The sequence below is a fragment of the Lissotriton helveticus genome, chromosome 2_1, assembly GCF_964261635.1.
Source record: "Lissotriton helveticus chromosome 2_1, aLisHel1.1, whole genome shotgun sequence".
Taxonomy (NCBI): domain Eukaryota; kingdom Metazoa; phylum Chordata; class Amphibia; order Caudata; family Salamandridae; genus Lissotriton; species Lissotriton helveticus.
The window spans coordinates 732,506,805-732,530,589 of record NC_136059.1 but is presented as its reverse complement, the minus strand read 5'-3'; the positions used below and the strand labels follow the sequence as shown (position 1 = coordinate 732,530,589).

The 23,785-nt window shown below is 44.2% G+C and overlaps 1 protein-coding gene across 2 annotated transcripts in view; it reads left to right on the top strand.

The window, feature by feature from the left end:
• Positions 1–23,785, top strand: part of SLCO4C1 (solute carrier organic anion transporter family member 4C1) — a 662,960-nt gene that overhangs the window by 115,902 nt on the left and 523,273 nt on the right. For both annotated transcript variants that reach the window (XM_078675442.1, XM_078675443.1), the window contains one exon: positions 1,594–1,788. In XM_078675442.1, the coding sequence (XP_078531568.1) occupies positions 1,594–1,788 (195 nt within the window). The remainder of the gene's footprint in view (positions 1–1,593; positions 1,789–23,785) is intronic.

Here is a 23,785-nt window from a genome sequence, read left to right as displayed (position 1 = left end):
TGCGAATGTTGCTACTTGTACTCTTGAGTACATTCCACTTGGCCCAAAGATGCTGGTCTCCAGAACTGACAAGACTTTCAGCTTATGTCAGTTTATGGGAATGAGGATACATTGCTCCATGGGGGTGAGCCATAATTGTGCTCCAGATTCTCCACCAGGGAGTACCCTACTACCTGTATCTTAGCAAATGTTTCCATAACATGCTTCCTCTTGCCTTGCTATTTTTAATATATATTCCTCACAGTGAGTATCTCTAACTCAATTGATTCAACATATGGGCAATGTCCTATCAAGGACATCCTTAAAAGCTCCACTAAGGGTGTGTGTGGAGGCAGGTGATGTAGTCCACACCAACAACATTGACCACGCTGTCTGCACCTTCCTCACCTATGTGAAATAGTGAGCATCTCCAACAGTGCTTTGGGTTCAAAATGCTGTGTTGAATAATGGAAAGATGGAATGAGTGTGGTTATTGCTTCTATGGTAATGCCTTATAGTTGTATTACTGCCTGATGTGTTGGATTGCATTTAGATGTGGCTATTTTCCAATTCCTCCCCATTTAGAATGCAACTAAGTATATGTGTACACAGTTTCTTCTTTTAAACACTGTGCACAGTTATGTATGTGAACTAAGAACAGAATGGCATATGTACGAACATTACATTTGTAGTTGTAGATGTATAGATGTTTCCGTGTGTCCCCTGTGATTTGTATAAGACTTAAGGAGTGAATCCTTGAACGTCTACACTAAAACAGAAGTCTATACATATACTTTGTAAATACTGTTTATTCGGAAATGTACACACTCTAGTGAACATTTTCTTGTACTCCGCCTGATGTGACCGCCGCCACATCACTGTCCGTTTCCACCCAGACAGTTCTCAAGGAAAAGCGAACAAGACAGACCCTCTAGTGAACATGTGCATAAATGTCCAAATGTACAATTCCTTTTATGAATTTGGCCATTTGTTTTTTGGGATTCGAGACTAAGGCAAAATTGATTTAGCTCCATTACACAATTTGTAAGTAGCGACAATAGTGCAAAATCTAATTGCTCCAGTTTTTGCTTCTATAAAAACTATTTTTTTTATATTTTCACTCAACAAAACCTGTTTACACCAGTCCAAGTTACGAAAATAGCATTTATATGCTCCAGTTTACACCCAGGTGCTAAACTGGGAATGAGAGCCCCGCTATAAAAACGATGTTATTATCAAACCAGCCATGTAGCTAGCACAAGAAATGCTGCCTCCAAATTCTCTGTTCCAATACACTTTGTTTCTACTGGTGGCATCTGGCGTTCAAAGAAAATGGCAGATAACAATTTAGCAAGTAAAATATATGATCTCCATTCTGAACCAACATGCCTTTCTCTGTCTCTCTTTCTCCCTCTAGGCGCCTCTCTCAGATAATTACAAAGCAGTTCTACAGAACGACACCCATAGTCTGTCTGTTCTTGTTTGTGTCTTGTATGCAATGCAATATTATGACTTGAATGGGAGTCTCCATTTGTCAAATCTAAAATACAATGGTGGTTTCTTTAAATATTTGAATTGAATGTAATTGTTCTTCAATGCATCTTCTTTTTTCAGGTGTGTGCCCTACAAATACAACCAGTGGTGACATCCAAAAGTGCAGCACCGCCACAACATTTGGATCCTCCAAATATCTTGCTATATTTATCATAGCACAGCTGCTAACCGGCATAGGCGGAACCCCTTTATACACATTGGGGACAGCATTTTTTGATGACAGCCTACCTCCGCATAAATCATCACTGTTTATAGGTATGACTTTTAAACTAATGCAACTTTTTTACATGTTTCAACTGCTATGGGTGCACACTAGAAATTATGCTGTGAGCAGTTAAACGCTTTAAAGGATTTCTCAAAATAAGCATTGCTAAGGTATGAAGCGCTGAATAGTTAAACAACTGTTATTTGAATTCATTATCTTTTTTCAAAACTACCTGCAAGGTTTGACCCAATGGAAACTTTAGCCTAGGTATAGGATTGGAGAGCAGCTCATATATTGCATAATGGCTCTAAAGGCTTGATAAATACAGTATACAGTACATATATGTCACTTTCCTGAGCTACGATGCACTTAAAATGATCGCGCATGCTGGGGTATTTGATGGCCAACAAGCTTCTTCTATTATATTGATTAATATTATGTAAGTCAGTTGACACCTCATAATTAGTGGATTCTGTATCCTACATATGTAACCGGAATTTATCACCAAAATTTTGTCCGCCAATTATAGTCGAATTGTTCTTCAGTTTTATTTTCCCATGTTGCCCGTGTGGCTTTTTGTGTTCCACTCCTCTCACTTAAGCATTTTTAAGGCTGGATAGACAGTTCTGATGATCATCTATAATTGAAAATGGTCCTAGAAGTTCTTCTGATCCGCAGCCCTATTTGGAAGCTTTCAAGATCAGATTCTATCCAACATCAGACCGCATTACAACTTTTTGAAATTATCAGTTTCTAGGACTTTAATCATTTTCAGATTAGTATCAGAACAGCCTAATCACCACTCTGCATTACAAACCTAGAACTTCCACCTGAACTGCAACTGTGCTACCTAGCATTATGAAAAGTGTAAAATCCCCCTGTTGCCTATGTCCCCAAAAACTGCTATTTACTATCATCAAAGTCACGTTCTCTTTTCATACACATCAGAATTTTGGTCAGAGGTCATAGAATTACTGTGGGCTCCTCTCTGAGGGGCATATTACCAACGATTAGCGATATTTATCGCTAACTAGGCTCAGCAACAATTATTTTATCACTAAGCATCGCCGGAAATTATCGCTGAGATAACTTGCTATTAGCAAGGTTTATCTCCAAAGCGATAATTTTCTGGCGATAGCGTGAATATAGCTGAGAATACAGCGATATTCACGTATTAGCGACAAAATGTTCTTAGCCATGTTATCCACCTCCCATTGGATAACATGGCTAAGAACTGGTCTGAGCAGGCGTTAGTTTTTGTAGATATTCGCGCTTAGCGCGAATATTTCCAACGCTACGCCTGCCTTGTTAATAGGCGATAGCGACGTTATCGACTGCTTTCAGTCGCTAACGGGTTGGGTATGCCCACTTTGCATGTCATTAGCGATAAACATCGCTGACATGCAAAGCGGGCCCCAAACCGCTCGATATCGCCTAAAAGCTGTCGCTAACATCAGTTAGCGACAGCTTGCTAATGGGGCGATAGAATTATTGCCGCTTAGCGGCAGAAAACGGCCGCTAAATCGGTGATAATTGTCTATCGCCCCCCTTGGTAATATGCCCCTGAATTTTTCCTGTGATTGGTACCTAGATAGACTTTCTGGAACATGCATCCCTTTTATTGCATGAGAGCTCATAAGAACTGGTGATTGGTACCTAAATAGACTTTCTGGAGCATGCATCCCTTTTATTGCATAAGAGCTCATAAGAACTGGAGAGCAGTCTTGAGGTCCTGCCATAACGTAGTAGTAATGAGTACTTCTCTGAACCAGCCTTGTTAGTTTAGATAGGATGAGCCAGCAGCTTTTCTGGAATCATGGTTCAACACCCCCTTCTTCCTGGACTACCCAATTTATGAAGATGTATGGTTACCTTACTGGGCCAGACCCAATCTGATTTAAATACTACAGTTCAGTGGTGCATCGATTAAGGAATGTTATACTACTCGTAACTGTTAAGTAAGTACCTGAATTCCATTATTAGTTACCTCCAAACACTACTCTGAATATATTTGGAACTGCACTTTTCTGCATCATATGTTGTCCTATAGTATGACTTGAATGCAGGCTGGGAATTAAATTGGATGTATTTGAAATATTACTGTGGCCCTTTCGTTGTACAGTTGCATGTGGATAAGGGACAGACTAGATCCAAATACCAAAGAAGAAATAATTCTTTAGAGAACTTTCTAAAGAATTGGCAGGGGCTGTTTACAGAAATTCCACAGAGAGCAGAACCCAATTAGCGCCAAATTTGGAACTTCCAGTGTAAATTGGAGTTATATCATACATATGTTCAAAGCTCCACCTCTGCATTAGAATACAGCCAACAGAGCACTGTTGTTACATGTTTAATAACTCAAATAGACTTGTGTGTACATTCCCTGGTAAACTGTTTCATTATTTTATTGATTCTAAACTTATTGTGCAATTTTGCCTCTATAGTCATTTTTCTTATTTTTATGCTGTTACTTCCTTTGATGTCATGACTGCCAAAGTCCATGTGACATCACTTCTTATTTTGCAACTAGGGGTGTGATTACGTTTTTTGACATAATCATTGGTCAAATGGAGTGTGATGTCGCTTCATCTACCCTAATAATTTGGGTGTATCGCCCTCCATGCCATCAGCTTTAGGCTCTTCTATTGGTTACTTTATTGGATTTGTTTAAAATGTTCTGCTTTCGATTTGTTGCGTTCCTTGCTATTGTATTTTTTCCTGCTGTTAAAGCATAGCGCGCTCACCTATTCTTTTTTTTCGATCGGATGTGCGTAGCCCTCCACATCTGACATAATGGGACTAGTTTCTTCCCTTGTTTTCTACATCACTTTTTATGTTTTATGATTACCGCATGAGCAGTTCTGGGCCTGCAGTTTATGCCCTGCTGCTCAGCTCCTTGTCCCCCGTAGTCTCACATGATTTAGCTGCCAGCACACAAACAGACTTGTTAAAGTAGAAAACATTATTTTTTCTTTCTGTGAAATGTATGCCTTTTTATTTTACTCTAAAATTAATTTAGCAGAGCCCCTAGCATGGGAGCAGTATGTGGGCTTAGTATTTTCAAAACCGTTAGTTAAATCTCAGCATGGCACTGATTTTCGGGCCATCTTACAAAAGGTCGCACATCAGTATACCTACCTCGGGAGACCCAGAGAAGCTGATGATATTTGGAATCTGCTTCACCGTGGAGCAAAAGACCTGCACAATTGTGATGCTTTAGTGCAGGGGGCTAGTGCCCGCGCTTACTTTCACCGGGGTACCACTCTATTGGCCCCACCCCGAGAAGAGCAAAGTTGGAAGGGCACATGAGTACACATCTTAGAGGGAGCACTGCATGTGGTTCAGGACTTATTTTCTAAACATTTGTAAGTGGCTATTACAAGTATTTAAAAGTTTACGTTTTTATACATTTTGGTGCATTTGTTTTATTAGTCAAAAGTTGAGATTGAGTAGTAGATTGCACTGGGTTTATTATGAGTTGTAGTGATGGAACTTGCAGCTTAGTTTTGTAGATGTAGTGGATAGTTTAGTGTCTGTAGGGCATTTATGATGTGATAAATGGCATTTGGTTTGTATGTGGTGTGAGGCTTTTTGTGCAGAAGTGGTCCTTAAGTTGAGTAAACTGATGTGTATGGTGTGAAGTGTGGAGGGTTGTATGTATATGTTGCTTGTTATTTTGAGAATTTTCGCTCTGATGTGTCTAGTGTGTTGTATGGCGTTGGTGGTGAATATTTTCAGGATTTGTTGGTGTGGACCTGGCGGGTGTTCAGTTTAAAAACCTCACCTGGTCTAGACCTTCCTGCTTGTCTGTGAGACTTTCTCTGCCATCAGCACTTGCAAGCATCTCAAGCTCTTGGGTGTTACTCAGTATAAAAGCCACACTCAATCCGGATATCTCTGCTTAATTTGATACATTTGAACAGGGAGCAATAGGCATTTGCTCAGGCCCCATCAGTTCAGTCTTTAGACCGACCGATTCCAGTTTTTCATCCATATTCCAGCAGCAGTTTTCTAGGACTCAGCAGAAGCACATCTTTCTTTTAGCACCAGCTTCACAGTTCTTTCTTCATTGCTGTCTGGAAAATACATATCAAAATAAATGTAATTAGCTAGTCCATTAGGGATTCAGTTTGCGAGCCTTATGGGCCTATCAACGCTTTGCTCCTCAAGAAGTGTTTTGGATGTGCTTGCCAACTGAAGACTTCACCAAGTGTCAACCACAATGACATAAGCCTTATCATGTAGCATTCAAAATTCAGATGGTTCAATGCAGGTTGCCTGTTGTACTGGTGATTTAGACGCTTCTTTTGATTCTTAGTATTTGTAAACATTCACCCGTCCTTCACATGCAGCTCTTAGACGCCCTCGGGAATTAGTGTGCTATATAAAAAGCATTTTTCATTTCATCCTGATTATGATTAGTTGAGATTCCAGCTCTCTGAAGTTTGGGCTTTCACTAAGTGACACTACAGAACTCCAGCACTGTTAGGTTTTAATCTCAGTGCATGAGATAATGCACAAAGGGAAAAGGAATTCTAGAACTTTTCAACACAAATATATGTTATAGTACAAGTGACTGTTTCTGTATTATATTACATTAATATGTTTTCAGCTTCAGCAAACCTTGTTAACCTTGCTTGTATTAAATTCACAGCAGAATAAAAAAAAAAACAGACAACTTGAACAGAATAGCATGATTTACAAAAAGGGCTGGACAAGGCATATGGTACATTGGAACGCAATGTATTTCATCGCTTTCTTTTACTACGCAGTTGTTACAACGACCGCGTTGTTAGTACGCAATGCATTTACATCGCAAGTCATTACAACGACTTGCACTAGGGGAGGGCTGGACTTAGGAATAGTATTAATTACTATTCCTACTCCAGTTTGCGCACCCTATGGTGCCTGCAACACTGTGCATGTATGGGAAGGGAGGTCCATGGGTACCCCTCTGGCCTGATTCGGAGGGCTCCTGGTGAAGTGGGGCCTGCTATGGGCCCTCAAAGTCAGATTCCAACAGCCAATCTGTGTTGGCACAATCAATATGGAAAGGAGTCTGAATCTGGCATCCTAATCGCTCGGCTGGAAAGGCGGTCCCTAGAACACTACCATTCGGCTCCGAATGACTCAGTTACTCCCAATGCCTTTCAAAACTAAGTCGGACAGTTCGAATGCTTTCCAGCCATTGTAATCAGTCACTGGGAAATGTGTCCGAGCCAGTCGGAAAGGAAAGTTCTGAATCCGATTCGGACAAATCGATCGGCCGTTCGAAGCCTTTTCCGGCCGACATCATAATCAACTCCTTAGTGAAGTAATGATTTGCCTTTTCCACAGTAGCAATCTTATACCCATCACCAGGCATGGCAAGATTGTAGACACAACCTAGCAGGACAGATGAGTACCAAGACATACAAGAGCCATTTTCTCTCTCTGTCTCTCTTGTTGCTCTTTCCCACACTCCCTTATGTCACTCACCCCATGATACTTTGTGGTGGTAGTTGCTTGCGAGTGAGGTAGTGGAGGCTCCATCGTCATTCTGCAGGACCATCTAATACAGGTTAACGCATGTCATTCCCTGGTATTTGTGTAGTATGGTGGTTTAGCTTTATGTATGTAGTGCTATGCTTCCTGGTGTACACTACATTTAAGAGAGTAGTTCTAATTTGGATTTGGCTCTGTGGTTGAATGATTAGTGTAAAGTGTGGATGTGGGTGTGTTGGGACCATGGCCTAATGCTCCTGAAAGGGAATTATTTATTTTGAAGCAGTTGTCTCTTATTTTGTCAGGGAGAGGAGTTATACAGAAAAATGAGTACTATACATATCCATGATACTTAAGTGCAGTATGATACTAATTGAAGGACTAGGACACTAGGCATGTTGGACATTTGGGGTGTACCAATGATGCAAAAGAAAAAGGGATTACCGGGTTGATGTACAGGGGGTTGTGGTAAGTGGCTGTAAATGTGATTAATATGTATAGAACCTGTTTGTGTTGGGTGAAGTAGGGCCTATGCTGTGGATTTGATGCAGTGTTTGGCATCTTCATGCTTGTGAGTAGTGGGGTGGCTTAAGAAATGAAAATTATGTTTGTTATATTCGATGGTTCAGTATAGAGGAAGCAGAAAAAGCGAGCAGGCTAATTAATGTACAGTATTAATTGTAAGGTATTACTTGTTTGCTATAGTGGCATGTGCATGTGGAACATTTGGGTTGGGATGGATGAGTTATATGGTGTATCTTTCATTTTTGATGCAGTGTGTTTAACCAGTAGTGTGTGTGGGTGTGGTGTTTCCCTTACTGAGAGGGACCATTAAAGTGAATGGGAGCTGCATTCTGCCACCAGGAGATAGGAGAGCCCTTGTTGTTCTCTTCTTTAACGCCGTGGGAGGAAAGGAGAAGCTGCTTCAGCCTACGACTTGCCGCACTCGCTTCGCGGGTGCCGCTTCGAGGAGAGTGTCCCTACCTGTGCTTTTGTTGCTGCCTGGGTCTTGGGGGCGTGTGGGACAAGCAGATCGTGCGCTGAATGCCAGCAGGGACTCGAAGTACCAGGAGTCCCTGCTTGACCCATAACACCTGGTCCCGCGTTCGGCTGTCAGCCCCGCCCACAGGCACCTGCACGCATTTAATCTCCTTGCAGCCCCTGCTTTGCGGGAGCTGCATTCTGCCACCAGGAGATAGGAGAGCCCTTGTTGTTCGCTTGTTAAACGCCGTGGGAGGAAAGGAGAAGCTGCTTCAGCCTACAACTCGCCGCACCCGCTTCGCGGGTGCCGCTTCGAGGACAGAGTCCCTACCTGTGCTTTTGTTGCTGCCTGGGTCTTGGGGGCGTGTGGGACAAGCAGATCGTGTGCTGAATGCCAGCAGGGACTCGAAGTACCAGGAGTCCCTACTTGACCCATAACACCTGGTCCCCCGTTCGGCTGCCAGCCCCGCCCACAGGCACCTGCACGCATTTAATCTCCTCGCAGCCCCTGTTTTGCGGGAGCTGCATTCTGCCACCAGGAGATAGGAGAGCCCTTGTTGTTCGCTTCTTAAACGCTGTGGGAGGAAAGGAGAAGCTGCTTCAGCCTACGACTCGCCGCACCTGCTTCGCGGGTGCCGCTTCGAGGAGAGTGTCCCTACCTGTGCTTTTGTTGCTGCCTGGGTCTTGGGGACGTGTGGGACAAGCAGATCGTGCGCTGAACGCCAGCAGGGACTCGAAGTACCAGGAGTCCCTGCTTGACCCATAACACCTGGTCCCGCGTTCGTCTGCCAGCCCCGCCCACAGGCACCTGCACGTGATATAAAACTGACTCTGGCATCCGCTGCACGGGAGCGTCCCGGGAGAAGCCCGGGACAAGGGCGGGGCCGTCTGCGGCCATCCTAGGCCCCCGAAAATTTGCTGTTTGAGTGAAGTAAGATACTGTTTATTTACTCATTTCTTCTCATTTTTTCTTTAAGGTATACAGGTATATAAGTTGGGGCACAGATCATGGCACTTCGTCCGGGAGGAGGGAGGAAAGCGGCCATATGCCCCGTTGGGGGAAGTGTTAGGGGGACACTGGATAATTTTATAACAAGAGCCGCAATTGTCCTGGAGTGAGAAATTTCGCTTACTTAGAAACGCTTATCCTTGGAATCAATATGTTCGAAGAGGTCTACCCTGGGCTCCATAAAATAAGCAAAAACTCCTGAACAACTAGTATCCCAGATAAATAGCCCCCTAGAAGTTAGTACAGGTTCAGCGGAAAATATTACTGGCACCTCGTTAAGTATTACAACAGATAGTTCTGGAACTGAAGATTGTGGTCTTAAAGTATTAAATATCAGTAATACCTTAGTTGACCCCATCCCTCCTAAACCTATAATACAACATCCGCATACGGGAAAAAGAAAGCGAGGTGGAGGTCGACAGAAGGGAAGTCGCCCTAAAGTGACCAAAACAACATGTAAAGATGGGACTCGCACGTATTTGGCAATACCCACCTTAACTAATTCTTCGTCGACCCAGATCAATAAATCCCCCTCTATTCCCAAGGATAATTTGACTAGGAGGTGCCCCTTAACTACACACGCCCCAGGAGGCCTCGTGGAACAAGTGGAACAAATATTAAAATCTTTTATGTTACCACTAATAGAAAGAATGAAAATAATCAACGAGAGCCTGGGGAAGCTTGAAAACACCGTTAAAAATAATTCACATATACTGGCTAACCTGGTGGATTGTAGGCAGAAAAATGGCCCTAGCATATCACCAAAACCATCTGTAGGGGCTAGAAACAGCTTAATACTCACAGCGCCACCCTTACCAGTTGAAACTCCTTTAGTGTTTCAAAAATCAATCACTGATAAGGACGAGATAGAAACTGAAAAGCCAAGTTTGGAAAATAATGGAGTAACAAAAGATAAAAAGGGGGTAGTGGAGAAGACAAATCCCTTAGACTTCAAGCGGTCAGATGATAATATGGTTTCAGCAATGAGGATGAGAAATTCAGAAAATATACTAACTATTGATCTACCGCCACAATCAGCTCCTTTAGTGATTGTTATGTGCAATGTACCCATTCTCCCAGAAGGAGTTAAAGAAGAATATGGCCAACTTAAAAACAAGGTTACACACTGGTTGGCCCGCAATACTACATATGGGCATTGCGCAATGCATAATATTATCATGGCACGGCAAGTATCCTGGGTGGGAAGCTCGAGGAAAACACGAGGGGGATATTGTATAGTAGTCAATTTTAACAATCCGCTAGCGGCTGAAAGCCTACTTGGGAGACGGGCCAGGGTATGATGTTTAGGGGTCAAGGCATAGAGATCGTGCCCTTTGGTTTCTTCTATAAGGGAGATGAGGAACCACATAATTGGACCAGGGTGCATAGGGCACGTACGCACAAATGGAGAGACCTACCGAGGTATGGCCCAACTCAACTTAGTATGACAGAAGACAATACCTGGGGGGAATGCTATTATCCACAGTTGCCGCTAGGCCCCAATAGATACGCAGCCCTTTCAGGACTTAATGATTGCGACTGACTGTGGGCTCATAAGGTAAAAGTTACCCATACTGAGTGCGATGGCGTACCTTCTGAGAACCATGTCTCAGCTATAGGCCCGGTCCCGGAATTAGATGTATTGGTGCCTCAACTTGAATTACTAGATACGGTCCTGCGTAAAGATGAAAGGGTAGATAATCCCAAAGAGGTAACAACTTCTGTCAGCCCCGGGGAGCAAAGTAATATACATGGGATTAAACATGATAATGGCAGGGACTATAATGTAGTACTACCAAACAACAAAAGAGTACCTTAATACACACCAAATGGGCAAAAGGAGAGATCTAAAATATTCTCAGACCACCACCACCACCCATGAGTGGATTACAAAAGGGCGGGGAGGTGTATATGAACTGCAGTGCGCAAACAGTGAGGAAACAAGAACCCTCAGGCACCCGCACTAGGCAGGTAGCCAGTCATCTTCATCGGGTTCCTATTTGTTAGTACGTGAATAGTACTGAGAAAATGGTGCTAATTAAAATAAGTCATGACTACTCCCCTGACAAAAGACTTTTTAATAAAGGGGTAGTACTAACCCAGTTAAAAACCAAGTGAAAAGTCGGACATGCAAAAGGTTGAGTAAATTTGAACCTAATGTCCTAAAAAGGTCAACATGTTTCAGCTAATGAACCAGAACTCAGTTCAGCATTCTTCAGGACCAATAAACGTTCTTAATTGTGGGGAGGCGCACCCTAAGGCACCTACTACCAACCAGGTAAATAGACGGAAAAAAATTACAAACTTGTAATTGATGACCTGTGAATTCTCAGGTACAAACACTCCCCTGTCAGGGTGTTCACAATTAATTAGGGAGAGGCAACGGGCTTCCTGGGCGCGTGGCAGGGGTGAACCTTCACGCCAGCGTTTCCTGGCTGGCGACTCCCCGCGTCCACACCTATTTCGGTCACATCCACGGCCCCCGTGGATGTGACCGTGGGCCGTGGATGTGACCGAAATAGGTGTGGAAGCGGGGAGTCGCCAGCCAGGAAACGCTGGCGTGAAGGTTCACCCCTGCCACGCGCCCAGGAAGCCCGTTGCCTCTCCCTAATTAATTGTGAACACCCTGACAGGGGAGTGTTTGTACCTGAGAATTCACAGGTCATCAATTACAAGTTTGTAATTTTTTTCCGTCTATTTACCTGGTTGGTAGTAGGTGCCTTAGGGTGCGCCTCCCCACCGGTAAGAACGTTTATTGGTCCTGAAGAATGCTGAACTGAGTTCTGGTTCATTAGTTGAAACATGTCGACCTTTTTAGGACATTAGGTTCAAATTTACTCAACCTTTTGCATGTCCGACTTTTCACTTGGTTTTTAACTGGGTTAGTACTACCCCTTTATTAAAAAGTCTTTTGTCAGGGGAGTAGTCATGACTCATTTTAATTAGCACCAATTTCCTCAGTACTATTCACGTACTAACAAATAGGAACCCGATGAAGATGACTGGCTACCTGCCTAGTGCGGGTGCCTGAGGGGTCTTTTTTCCCCACTGTTTGCGCACTGCAGTTCATATACACCTCCCCGCCCTTTTGTAATCCACTCATTTGTGGTGGTGGTGGTCTGAGAATATTTTAGATCAATCCTTTTGCCCATTTGGTGTGTGTTAAGGTACTCTTTTGTTGTTTGGTAGTTGAATCTTCAGGGGTATGAGAGTAACCCTTTTTACACTTCCTCTTTTGTTGTTTAATTATACTATAATGTAGTATCCTGGAACGTAGCTGGCCTGGCAGGAAAGATCACAGACCCAATATGGGTGCAGTTCATCAGTCATTTTGGGATAATTTGTCTCCAGGAGACGAGGCTGGTTTATTGTAATCTTTCGCTGGAAGGGTATAAAGCATTCTTTGTGCCCGCAACTCGTACTACTAGCGGTAGGGCAAGGGGGGGGGGGTTGGCTATCTTTACTTCCTTGGCCTTGAGACATAAAATTAGGGGTATAGCATCAGCCCATAAAGATATAAGGGCCATAGTGTTAGGTAGCCGCAAAACTAATTTGTGTGTGATACATTTTTATAATGCGGTACAGAAGGAGGCAGGTTTCAAGATAACTGAACTCGTTAATTTTGAAGAGCAAAGTTGTGGGCCATACAAAAATAATCTAATGCTCACAGGCGATTTTAACACCCACCCATGTGGAGACCCGAAAAGCACAGACATGGGGACCATGGGGTGCCCTTTGATTGAAGGCCTTCATTTTGAACATACTGCTCAGGGAACTGTTCTTAACGACATGCTTGACAAATACAATCTGTACCCCGCTATGAGTTATGTACCACCTAACAGTAGACAAGGTGAACCAACATTTAAAGGCCGTGGTGAGGGATCGCTTATAGATCATATATTGCTCACTAGGCCTATTGCGTCCCTCCTGAGGGGTTTCTTGATTATGGCAAGCGTCTATAGTGACCATAACCCTATGTGTGTGAACCTAGGAGGCAGCTTACTGACGCTTGTGTGGTGGAATTTTCGAATTGCTTGAATGTAGCATCATCTGCTCTGGGTATCCTTAAAGCATTTGATGTTATTGCCACCAAGGTGGGGACTCTGTTGTCAGTTCCAGGGAAAATAGGAAACACAGGGATCCTAAATGGTTTAGTCCACTTTGCTCTAAAGCTGCAAGAGATCTCAAAGTGGCTCTGAAAGAAATACCAAGGGAGAGAGAAAAGATCCGAACTCTTCTCCATAACTATAGAAATGCGTTAGCTAATCGTAAAAAGGAATCGAAAGAGGCAACTTGGAGGGAGCTTTTAGATCCTATGACCCTCTCTAGTAGCTCCCGTTTTTGGGAAATCATTAACAGACCACTCTTTTCAGTGGAAAGAGCTGAGGATACGGGTACCAACATAAGCGAGACTGAATGGGTATCCCATGTTGCTAATATTTTTAAGAGTAAATACTCCCAGACTCAGCAGTTAGCTAGGTGTACACACAAAGAAATGGTTGTGTTCACAGTGGGGGAGGTGGAGGAAGGCATAAATAATCTCACATGTAAGAAGGCGCCGGGTCCAGATGGTGTTCCGCCCGATCTTTTTAAATCAAACCCCTCTTTCTGGGCTTCAATCCTGGTCGCAGTATTTAATGCAGCAGCTAAAGTAGGCTGCCCAAAATCTTGGGAAACATCGACAATAGTGCCAGTATTCAAGAAGGGAGATCGAGACTGTACTATAAATTACAGACCGATCTCCCTAATTGATTCTGAGAGAGCACAAGTTTGAAAAAATGTATAAGTACGCCATATTTACAAGCACGTAGTTAGTTTAAACATGTTTTGCACACGAGTGTTTTATATTCAATAGCGAAATGTATAGAATGTTAAGTAGAGTAACCATAATTATAACGGTGTGAGATTAAATGTAGAAATGTTGGAGTATATGTGAAAACCTCATGGTTCTCTCATGTTAAAAGAGTCATGTCCGAATTAAATGTAACTTTGGATTCCAGTATTTTGTGTAGGCCTTAGGGCAATTCACAGCAAACCTGAACGTGCTGCTAAAATAATGTGAGATAAAGTTGACATGGTTCTTTCAAAATGTACTATTGAACTTAGGGTTAAAAGTATATGCTTTATAGATGTGTTATTTTAGAAACGTATGCTAGTTAAGAATGTTTGCTGTTTAAATCAAGTTAACGTTTTAAGAGTGCAGGAACCTGCTGCATGTAAATCAAGTAGGCCAGAACAGATAATGTCATGTAGTTTAAATCGTCATGTGCTCGTTAGAGGAGAGGTCGTGAGGTGTCCAGTATGGAGCTCTGAGAGTGTTTTATGGCCTAAGATATGGTGAAGTCTGGAATTTGAGGCCCACTGCAGGACGAGCTGTATGCAGGTGCGAGGGTCCTAATCAGCTCGAATGAAAGGGACTTTGTTCAGTGGCGCCTTGCGCAGGCCTGTAGGAGTTTCCAGGAATTTCAGGGGGTATCAGCGCACGGAAGAAGGAGCCTGGGAACCAAGGTCAACTATAACGAGGGTCTTCAAGAGTACCATCATGGAGTTTTACCGCGCAAAGATGTACCACGTGAGGGGCGTCCCAAGGGGCGTTTCTATTGGAAATGTGATTTGGTATTAGGGAAAGTGACCCGGGAGGAGGGCAGAGCAGATGATTTTGGGAGCCTAAGGAAGCGGATGGGTGGGCAGATAGGCTGATCAGGAGAGACCCATTATCAGAGAAGAGACAAAGAGAAGTGCGTGATCTTCTTAGGAAATCACCACGGCTGACACCTAGAGGGTAAAGATCTTGTTAAGTAGGGATGTCATTTAGTGTAGTGTAGGGACAGACTAACCTTAATTTTCTTTTCTGTAATGACTTTGAGGTTGCAACTTGTATCCATTTTGGCAAACCTGATGGTTTTCGAGCTTATACTTATTATTCTGTTTTTCAGACTCAGATTATTCAAAAAGTTCATGTTCATAGTGATACCGATTTATCTTCTTAATCTCATTTTGAGAAGTTTGTATCTTCAGTTATCTTTGACTTTATATTAAATCTTTAAAACTTAATTTTGGTCAGTGGTCATTTAGAGTGGTGTAAGTTCTTAAATTGATTGTTTACTGCGAGATTACCTTTTACTCAAGACAGGTACCAACGATTCAGTCGACAGGAAATGGGATTTGGTAAGATAATTAGTAACCAGTAATCCCGCGTTAGCAGTTGGTAGCAGAGGATGGTTATCTTCTTGAGGAAGGTAATCTAGAGAGGTTAGTTTACCCCAAGGCCCGAGACGTCGAGAGACGAGCAGCGGAAGAATCGTGTGCCGAAAGGTGCAGACGGTGCGAGAAAAGCAGCAGTATCGGAGAGTGAGTATAAAAAGGGTCATGCGTGAACAGATTGCGGTGTTTTGTGTTGTATTTGTATTGTAATGTCTTGCGGAGTTGAATGCCTGTAGTGTGAAAGAGAGAAGGTTGTGAGCGCGCGCAACCTGGTAAACTGGTAACCTGGTAAACGGGTGAACTGGTGAAATCTTAAGTTCAGGCCAGAGCTTAAGTGGTTTTGGGTGTATCGAACATCCAGGGTAGTTGTCGACCATAGTACGGAGGTCACGAGGTACCATTGACCGCCGTGGATCCAAGATAGGGGGAGTGTAAGAGTGAGTGTATGAGTAACGGACGCTGGTCGAAAGTTACTGCGTGTGAGTAACCTATCGGAGAAGGCGATTGTCTGGAAGTAAACGGAAAGACATTTCGCCAAGTTAGGGTGACAACTACAGAAAGACTGTGGGCGTACAGTCAAAGAAAGGTGATCGCTTGGACGGAAGTAATCATTTTTCAGAGTATGAATGGGATGCGTGCATGACCGAGGAGACGAGCTGAGAAAGGAGGGGAACTGCTGCGAAGGGGGACGGGTGACGTCGGCTAGAGCCGCGCTCTGATTGAGCGGTTGGTGTGACGTTAGCTAGAGCCGCGCTCTGGTTGGGCGGCTAGAGTGACGTCGGAGGAAAGCCGCGTACGGATAGGCCAGTTAGTGAGAACGGCGCTGAGATTGGTGGAATATCATCAGGAAGTAAACAAACGCGGAGAAAAGAGAAATCATGAAGTGTTTTAAGTGTTTGAAAGGGATTTTTAAACGTAAACGAAGTGAACATTATTACGGGGAAGAGGCTCCCCCAGAGGGTACGCCAGCTCATTATATGGCAACGAATGTGGGGCTGCATACGATATTGTGGATTGGGGCTTGGAATAAGCTTACGGAAGGAAATGAGGAAATGCAGTTCCCGAAGTATGGAACGTTTAAGTTAGAGGTGTTACATCGGCTAAAAGCAACCATGTCCTCATCGAAACCCTCACCTAGACCAACACAGTTTGAGGCTCTTAATGCATGGATTAAGGCTGCACACAACCGAAATTTGAACAGGCGTCAACAAAGGCTGACGCGATCGGTAAGGGCAGTGCGAGATTCCAAATGGGATGAGGAGGAAAAGCGTTGGAGGGTACAGACTATTGAGGTGGAGAAAATGTATCCGATGAGGGAGGTGTCAGGAGGAGGAAACCTCATGGAAGAAGACGAGGAAAGCGAGTCGGAGGACAATCTGATAAACAGATTGTTAATGGATAGACCACCTCCGAGAGTGGGATTGATAGAAGATAGAGGGCTCGCAAGGGAAGATGGGAATGAGATAGAGGGATATACACCACTCCCTATATCGGAATGGACACCTAGCAAAGGCGGAGAAACACCTCCAAACAACACTGTACAGAGTGTAGTGGGAAGGTTTGTGGTGCAGAAAACGCCAACCACAGAAAGGGTTGAGTCTGTGGGATTGCCAGACGCTCTTCAAGTGCCTGTTACCATAGGACCCATAGTTTCGATCTATAATTCTGAGAGAGATAGAGGGGAACAACAAAGGCAATTGGATAGGGAAAGGATTGAGATGGAAAGGAGGAATAATGTGACGAATGCATGGAAACAATTACCAGGTTCGGTAACGTGGAACACCCCATTAGACACAACTGTCGGTCCCAATTCAGAACAGGGAGGTCCGAGAGGACCAATGGATCTAAGGGGACCGCGGCCAAGATCTTTTTCAGAGTTAAGAGCTGATTTGAGGGAATGGGACGGGTCCATAGTATCTCCGAGTAACAGGACAAGAACGGAACCAGAGTGGGAAAGCAGGGGAAACGGGACAGTATCTCATTGTGGGGCCAGCGAGAGTAGTCAGAACCGGGAAGGCCAAAGTCAAGAGAATAGAGGGGATGCATGTCCTACAAATCAGAGAGAACAGCCGGAACAAAATACTAAGATTGTAGAATGTGAGGAAATGTCCCGTCTCTGGGGGAACGGAGGAGATGAGGCGGTACGGGCTTTTCAGAATAGGTTTAGGTGCCTTCATCATACACTTGGGGAAGACGTTCAACATTGGAGAAAGGAGAACAGCGATAGGTCCCGCCACGCCTCGAATAATCAGGAATCACAGGGAAGTAGGGAAGAAAGAGGGAGTAATAGAACCTCTTACCCTCTATCCCGTGAAACTAGCCAGGATGGAGAGAGAGAGGCTGGGAGGCATGAAGGAGTGTTTCACCACCCACCCCGAGAAGATGGAAAGGCATGGGACTTAGAGAGATGGGAACAGGGGAGGACTCCCTATAATTCACCAATACCTAAACGTAGATCTCGGAGCTGGGATGGGAGAGATGCGGATGGAGGAGCTAAATTGAGTGTCTTGAAAGCTGAAATAAAGGCAAAAAGGCTTGATGTTACCAGTTTAAAATCAGATGTTGATGAGATAATAGATGGAACATTGCCTTTGGAAAGGATAGAATTGTATGAACAGGATGAGTTATTGTTCATGGCAAAGGATATTACTAGGAAAGCTAGAGCGTTTCATGAAAAACTGACTGATTTGGCAGACAAGTATGCCGTGGATTTGTCTAGGACAAGGGCATTGCAGAGCAACCACAGATTACAGTACGCAGACCAAGATCTAGATGAGAAGAGAACTACTGGATTAAAAACACACATAAGAGAGTTGGTAACAGGGATAAGAGTGTGGAGAGAACTGGATAAATGGGAAGAAAGGTGGTCGAAAAAGGGCACAGTTAGGCGAAGTACAAATGTGATGACCCCTGAGGGAAGGGTAATGCAGATGGAGGCATTCCCTTTGCGAGAAATATCAAATGGAAATTATGTACATGTGCCCTGGAGTAGAGGAGACTTAGCCGCATTTACCAACTCATTTCCGAAGTTGCGGGACAATCCAGTCGAATGGTATAAGCAGGTAGAGAGGTTCGTTAAAATCTCGAAAGTACTGTGGATAGATTTGAACACGTTGTTTGACATCGTGGTCCCATCTGATCTATGGACCCCTTGTAAGACTAGTGTCGAATGGCCAAATGCTGAACCATTGAGGGATGCTCGAACAAATGGACCATCTGAGATTGTCATGCGAAAGTATGAAAGGGTAATAGCATGGCTGAAAGATAAGGTACCACCACAGGATATAGATTGGGTAAAAATAGACCGAACAAGGCAGGAACCCAAGGAGACAGTTCACGAGTTTTATGAAAGATTGTTGAAAACATTCAAGCAATACAGTGGACTAGATGTAATGGATCCCAAAGACATAGGGCAGTTCGTGTCAAAGTTTGTCTTGGGGTTGAGACCTGATATTTGTTTGATGATACAGCAACATTTAATCTGTTGGCAGAACAAACCACTAGATGAGATTTTACGATATGCGAGGTACTGCAGTGACGAGATAGATTCTAAAGCCAAGAATCTAAAGGAGAAATTGATGGTGGTGCAAATGCAGTCCGCTGGGAAGGGTGGCCAGCAGAAGCAGGGGATGGGACGAAAACCAAATGGTCAGAACAAAGATAATGAAGAAGGGCAGAGACCTAGGATAGACTTTGCCACTTTAAAGAAAACGACAAAGTGTCATCTGTGTCATCAGGTGGGGCATTGGCGACGCGAGTGTCCCTTTAACCCTGAAAACGGAGAGCTAGAAGTAGAAGAGCAGGTCCAAGAAGACCCAGTGCAAAAAGTGACAGTCCCAAGCAGTAAGGTGGCCAAAGGGGGGACTTCGGCTCCACGGGCCCAATTCCCACAGCCACCGAAGATAGCAGCTGGAGGAAAGGTCTTTAAACAAATGCCTCTGTTTATCGAGGAAGAAAAATGTTATTACATTGATCCATTGACAGGACAACGGGTGAGCAGTGAAGAAGACTGTACCCTCGGGGCAGTTCTAGAAGTGGATCAGAGAGGGCCATTTGTTGAGGCAGAAGTGGCAGGGTGTCCCACTACGTTCTTAGTGGACACTGGGGCTACTCGTTCGACTCTGAGATCAGCGGTAGTTCCAGACTTGCCAATGTCAGGGGAAACAATTCAAGTGGTAGGAGTCGCAAATAAAAGAATGACTAGTCCCTTGACAGAACCAGTGTCTGTGAAAATTGGAAACCACATGAACGAACATCAGTTTGTGGTTTGTGACTCGAGTCCGGTATGTCTGTTAGGTAGGGATTTGTTATGCAAATTGAATTGCACCATATACTGCACCCCACAAGGAGTGGAGGTACAGACTACCGACGATGATGCTACCTTTAAGGTGGCCAATTCAAAATTCTGTGTAGAACTATATCCTACTCTGACTGTAGAAGATCTTCCACAAGACTTAAGAGATGCAGTGGCGTCAGAGGTGTGGGATTTCACAGGAGAAGATATAGGATTGATTAAAGGGGTAGAACCGGTAAAAATTCTGGTAAAACCAAATGTTGAGTTTCCAAGAACGCCTCAATACAAATTGTCCCAGGAAACGATTGCGGGAATAAAGCCTGTGATCGAGTCAATGATACAGCAGGGAATACTGAAGGAAATCGTGGGCAGTCCTTGTAACTCCCCGATTATGGGTTTGCAGAAACCTAGCGGGAAGTTTAGGATAGTTCAGGATTTACGAAAAATTAACAACATAGTCGTTTCATGTTGTCCCGTGGTACCGAATCCATCAGTAATATTGTTTCAAATACCATGTCAAGCAGAATGGTTCACAGTGATAGATCTTTGTCAGGCTTTCTTTTCAATCCCATTGGATGAAGAGAGCAGGTACCTTTTTGCGTTTAAAATGGAAGATCGCGTTTTAACATGGTGTCGAATCCCACAAGGATTCACAGACAGTCCATCCATCTTTAATCAGTTGTTGAAAAAGAATCTTGAGAATCTAGTACTGCCACAGAACTCGGTTCTGGTACAGTACATAGATGACCTACTTGTTGCGTCAGAAACAGAGGAAGCTTGTAAAGTAGATTCAATTGCCTTACTGAATCATTTAGCTGAAAATGGACATAAGGTATCTCCGAGCAAGTTACAGTATTGTCTGACAGAAGTACAGTATCTAGGGCACAGGTTAGAAAAAGGGAAACGTAAGGTGTCCCCAGAGAGGATTGAGGCGATAATGAAAATGAATGCGCCTACAACACAGAGAGAAGTTAGAATGTTCTTAGGAATGGTGGGTTACTGCCGACAGTGGATAGTTAACTTTTTACTGAAAGCAAAGCCCTTACAGAAACTGACGCACAAGGAGGTGAGTGATCCGGTACCATGGGATGAAGAATGTCTGGTGGCGTTTTTACAGCTGAGAGACGATTTATGTCGTGCTCCGGCTCTGGGAATGCCAGATTACGAAAAGTCATTTTCACTCTATTGCTGTGAGAGAGAGGGATGTGCTTTGTCAGTCTTGGCACAGACCCACGGTAATGCCCGTAGACCAGTTGCATATTTTTCGGCTACATTAGATCCAGTAGCCGCAGCGTTGCCCGGATGTCTCAAATCCGTTGCCGCAACGGGTGTCAGCATTGAAAGGAGCGAAAGTATTGTAATGGGACATCCAGTGGTGGTGTATGTACCGCATTCAGTTGAATTGTTAATGACCAGGACGAAGACGCAGCATCTGACCAATAGCAGGCTCACGCGTTATGAGCAAGTTATACTTGCCGCAGAAAACGTGACTCTCAGGAGATGCTCTGTCTTGAATCCTGCTACTTTGATGCCATTACCTTCGGTTATAGAAGGCGAAGGATGTGAAGACCACGATTGCCTTGATGTGACTGAACTATGCACGAAACCCAGACCAGATATAGTGGATGAGCCATTGTCTGACCCCGATGAAATTTACTTTGTTGATGGCTCATGTTTAAGAGACGATACTGGTCGGTTGAGAGCAGCTTATGCTGTTTGTACCATTACTGGAGTTGTAGAAGCCGCTTGCCTGGAAGGAGTACATTCCGCACAGGTAGCAGAGATTATTGCCCTAACTCGTGCCTGCATAGCAGGAAATGGAAAGAGAGTCACCATCTACACGGACAGCCAATATGGTTTCGGTGTGGTTCATGATTTCGGGCAGTTGTGGTCTCAGAGGGGTTACATGACCTCCTCTGGTTCGCCCATTCGAAATGGAGAATTTGTGCGATTGCTGATAGAAGCATTACAAGGTCCTGTTGACATTGCAGTAGTGAAGTGTGTAGCTCATACTAAGAATACAGATTTTGTGTCACAAGGTAATAGATATGCTGATGAAGTCGCACGCTATTGTGCGGAACAAAGTTATTCTTTCTCAAAGGTGGAAATAGAAGGTGCAGAAGAAAAGACTGAATTAAGTATGATGTTAGAAACTGTAGACACTTGGGAGGATTTAAGGATAATGCAGGAGAACGCACCTGAAACAGAGAAAAAGGCATGGGAAATAGCAGGCTGTGTGCGAAGTGAAATGGATTTTTGGGTTTCAGCAGATGGGAGAGCTGTGTTACCTGAAGAATTAGCTAATCCCATGGCGAGAGAAATACATGGTCCAGTACATCTAGGAAGGGATGCTATGATGAGAGTTTTTAGGCAGACTTGGTATTGCCCGAAATTCAGAATAGCAGCAGAATCAGTATGTAAGCGATGTGTTACCTGCCAACAACTGAACGTAGGCAAACGAACACCAGTCACACTGAGTCACATTGGGAGGTCGGGGGGGCCTTTCAATAGAATGCAACTAGATTTCATTGAAATGCCAAGAGTCAATCGCCTTCGGTATGTGTTGGTGATTGTATGCGTATTTTCCAGATGGGTTGAAGCGTACCCTACACGTAGGTGCGATACACTCACAGTGGCTAAATTGTTGCTCAGGGAGTTGATACCGCGCTTCGGGGTGCCTGCCTCTTTGGAATCGGACAGAGGAAAACATTTTAACAGCGAAATAGTGAAGATGTTGTGCTCCACACTGAATATCGATCAAAAGCTGCATTGTAGTTATCGACCAGAAGCTTCAGGAATTGTGGAACAAGTGAATGGCACTTTGAAGAATAGATTGGCTAAAGTAGTGGCATCCACATCCTTGAGTTGGCCAGATGCTCTTCCATTGGTGCTCATGAGCATGCGCAGCACACCTGATAGGAGGACAGGTCTCTCTCCCCACGAGATCCTGATGGGGAGGGCCATGAGACTTCCTACAGTTCCAACTACTGCTCTATTGAATATTACAGATGATCTGATCTTGGATTATTGTAAAGGACTGTCTGACGCCATCCATTCTGTGTCCCTTCAGGTGCATGCGGCTGAAGTTCCAGCAGCGAGGAACCTGTGTCATGACCTGAACCCAGGGGACTGGGTCTTGGTTAAAAAGCACGTCCGGAAGAACTGCCTAGATGTTCGCTGGCGTGGGCCCTTTCAGGTAATCCTGATCACGAACACCGCGGTGAAGTGCGGGGGGCTGCCAAATTGGATCCATGCATCCCATACTAGAAGAGTTCCAGCACCTCTAGAAGGAACAGCTCCCATCCCAGACGAAAGCCCGGAAGTGGAAGAAGAGTCGCAAGAAGGGATTGAGGCAGCTGAGGAGGTGTCGGAAGAAGTTGGGAACGCATCGGATTCAGAAGAAGAGCGAAGGCAGGACGGCAGTGAGACAGAAGACGCAACTGAAGGAGAGAGCAGAAGTGAATACGACTCAGACTCAGATCCGTATCGGAGCGATCAAGAACCAAGTGGGAGGACAAGGAATAGGAGAATAAGGCTTGGAGCTGCCACTTGGCCAACAAGGAGAAGAAGGCTAAGTTTGAGGTCGGCCCAGGAAGAAACGCTTACTCCTATATCCGAAGACTCAGATCCAGAAGAAGATATCCAGGATCAAGCCGAGGAGGGTCTTAGAAGATCAAGTAGGGTGCGAGTGCCTAGCAGAAGATACTCTACTCCCGACTGGACCTACCTCGTGGCAGATGTCTGGGAGACACAGAACAGGGAGGATCAGGGAAGTGGAACTGATCAGAACTGACCCGATCATCACAGTGCAAATAAAGTTTCTACTGCCAGGAGCGGAGACCGAAAGGTTGCTGACACTCAACATCGTTCATCCTGCTCTCCTGAGGGGAATAAGAAAGTTGATTTTAGAAACAGTTGAGTTTCCAGTTTGCTGTTCACGATATCCAATATTGGAGGGAACTCTTCTTCGTTTGGAAATGCTTGAGCGAGTAGTAGAAATGTTAGGAGCACTTATTGTTGTGGACTAATATCATATTGCGAATGGCTTTAAGGGGGTGCAGATCTGGAAAGGTGA